Source organism: Buceros rhinoceros, unplaced genomic scaffold (assembly GCF_000710305.1).
Source record: "Buceros rhinoceros silvestris isolate BGI_N320 unplaced genomic scaffold, ASM71030v1 scaffold1138, whole genome shotgun sequence".
In the NCBI taxonomy this organism is placed as follows: Eukaryota; Metazoa; Chordata; class Aves; order Bucerotiformes; family Bucerotidae; genus Buceros; species Buceros rhinoceros.
In genome coordinates, this window is record NW_010426167.1 from 49,292 (window position 1) to 52,057 (window position 2,766).

The 2,766-nt window shown below is 41.2% G+C and overlaps 1 protein-coding gene across 1 annotated transcript in view; it reads left to right on the top strand.

Moving 5' to 3' along the window:
- The window catches only part of LOC104498053, a 47,388-nt gene that overhangs the window by 38,978 nt on the left and 5,644 nt on the right, over window positions 1-2,766 (top strand). The window contains exon 5 of the mRNA XM_010141376.1: window positions 982-1,073. Coding sequence (XP_010139678.1) covers window positions 982-1,073 — 92 coding nt within the window. The remainder of the gene's footprint in view (window positions 1-981; window positions 1,074-2,766) is intronic.

A 2,766-nucleotide genomic window follows, 5' to 3' on the forward strand; every position in this document is an offset into this window, starting at 1 on the left:
TATTTCTTACTTCCTCAAGCCAGTTATTGGCAGATTCCAACTAAACTAACATAAACCATTGTTAACCTGGAGGGGAAAAAAAGCCATTTGGGGCATTTATACTGCTCATTTGAACCAATGCAAGCTCTTGTGCCTGTGTATGATTTCTGCTTCATACCTACACAGAAACGAAGAGGCAACAACAGCAACCCCTACACAATCCTATGGAAAATTCCTGACAGTAATAAGATCTGATCTGACCAGCCTGTCAAGAAAGTTCTCTGACACAATAAAAATCATTCAGTCTGACTGTGTTTAAGTTTTGCATAGCCTTTAGAAAGCAAGAACACCTTGGTTGTTGTCAGAAGTTCTAGTAGCAGCTGTAGCAAACAAAACCTGAACAAATAAAAATAAACAGAAATATAAAATCTCAGGCTGGCTAGTATTAGGTCCTTCCATCCAGGATCCTTTCCATTTAATGGGTTAAGAACACACTGAGAGCTCCCAGACTAGACTGGGTTCTGCCTTTTCCTGTGAGAACTGCAAGTCACCCAGGGTGACGGATTGTTTCACAGAATTATCTGTTCCCAAGATTTCAAAAAAAGTCTTGAGGGGATAATGGCTTTCCATTGTTTTCTATAATATTCTACACTATTGATTTAACACTGCCCAATCTGCTTAGAGATCTGGTAAGAGATCTGGTCCTAGCCCTAAGCTGGAATCTGGGAACCTAAAGCTTTCTTAGGCAGCAGATAACTTTGGCTACGCTGGCCGTCATTGAACTTGCATACCCCTGAGCAGGCTTTTCAGCACAGCTCCCAGGAAGCCAAGGACACACACATTTTTCTCATCCTTGGTTCCATTGCTGCTTCCAGCCCTTAGGTATCTATTGACACTGAAGCTCTCAGAAATACTGAATATCTACGCAGGAATACAGTTGATATGAAACACTAACGTACCAAAAAACAGCACATATTTTCTACACTTCATCTTTCAATGTAGTGGTCCACTTGTGTGTTGGGAAACAGTGCTGGAAGATGTAGGCTACGGACCTACAGTTCCCTGGATGAGCACAAGCAGGGTTGTGTGGACAAGTAAGTAACACGGTGTTTTCCTACCACCCTTATCCATGTGGGCTATTTTGCTGGCAGAACTAACAGCTCTGAAGGCCCCTGACTAATGGTTAGCCATCTCCTGTGTACACGGGGCTTGACTGAAACGCTCAGGACCAGCTCTTTGGCTGGCTCCACTCTTATCTTACTTGAAGCTAACAAAGGGGGTGTGTCTACACTTACTGCAGCCCCTCACGGGATTCGCCTTGGGCCAAAACAATCACTTTCTGACAGATTCTGCCAAAAACAAACAGCAGCATTTTTCCACAGTGTCACAGCAATCTCACCGCAATAGGGCAATCAGGCAACAGCAGCATCTGGGCAATTTACGCTGTCCCCATTCCTGTGTGTGCCTTGCCGGTGAGGCTGTAGGGAGAAGGAAGGAAGAAACAGGGTATCACAGTGAGAAATGTTTACCAACTGATTTACAGTTCCCCGGGTTGTTAGCTCTGGCAGTTACAGGGATGACTTCTGATCTTAAACAAATGGTACGGGGTGTGAAAATTGTTCACGACGTCTTTACCAGCATCCCCATTTTAAAGTTACCTCTAGTATAGGGCTGGGAATCTGATACCCAGTAAAGCTCTCCAGGAGAGCAGTAGTGACACTGGATTTAGTAGTAAAAAACAGTTAAGTGCGATGTGCTTGTGTTTACTTATCCGTGTTTATTTTTTCTGCCTTCAATCTATGGGAAGGAGAAAACCAACAAACTAGATGCTAAATGACAGCACCTGAATATTGTAACTTAAAGTGATACTACTAGTTAGACCAAACCGGAAATGAATATTTTCTTCCTAATACAGTAACCAAAAATGTGGAACAAATATAACTACAGTTGTTCTTTTTAAAGTCAAAACACTAACCCTGTCATGCAACTAGAGATGTTAAATGAAAGCATGAGTTGTTTGGATTGTAAGTTTTCTCCACAAATAATCATTTTCATATGCTGATAAAACAAACACACATTTTGTGAGTATGTGCAAAAATGACATCTCTTTCATTCTGCATAAAACATTTTACAGTCCTAATTCAGAAAAGCATCTGTTGTCATGACAGTACTTAACCACACGTGATGGGTTTTAACCTAAACCTCTCACACATGTTTAGTTTGGAAGTTCTTGTGAATTACAGGCAGGTAGAGGCAGACAGCATCATGGCGAGAGTAATCTCTCTCTTCAAAATTTCTGCTATTTAAGATAGAAAAACCAAAATTCCTTCCTTAAGTGATACGTTGTGATTTTTTATCATAACATTCTTTCTATGAAGTATCTTACCTGCAAGTGTCAGCATGTAAGTTCTTCTAGCACAGATATAGCTGAGTTACACAAAAACATACATCACAGACTCTCAATTCCAAAAGACATACTACTTCAGTACAAGTTTGGAACAAGAATAGCCTCATCTAAGTCAGTTTTAATTAGTAACAAACATAAAACACATTATGAAACAAGTTACCATGAAGTTAAAAAGCTACCCTATATCTACAAGAAAACGGCTGAGCTTAGATCATTAGGAATCAACGGTTGTACCATCACTAGGAATGCTTTAACCACTAAGACTGATGTAGCCCAGCAGAGCAGCCCTGCAACCACTCCCTGCAGAAACAGCCATTTCACGTCTCCAGTCACACACCTCCATCCTCCTGCTGGAGATCAGTTTTCTCACAGGAGGCATG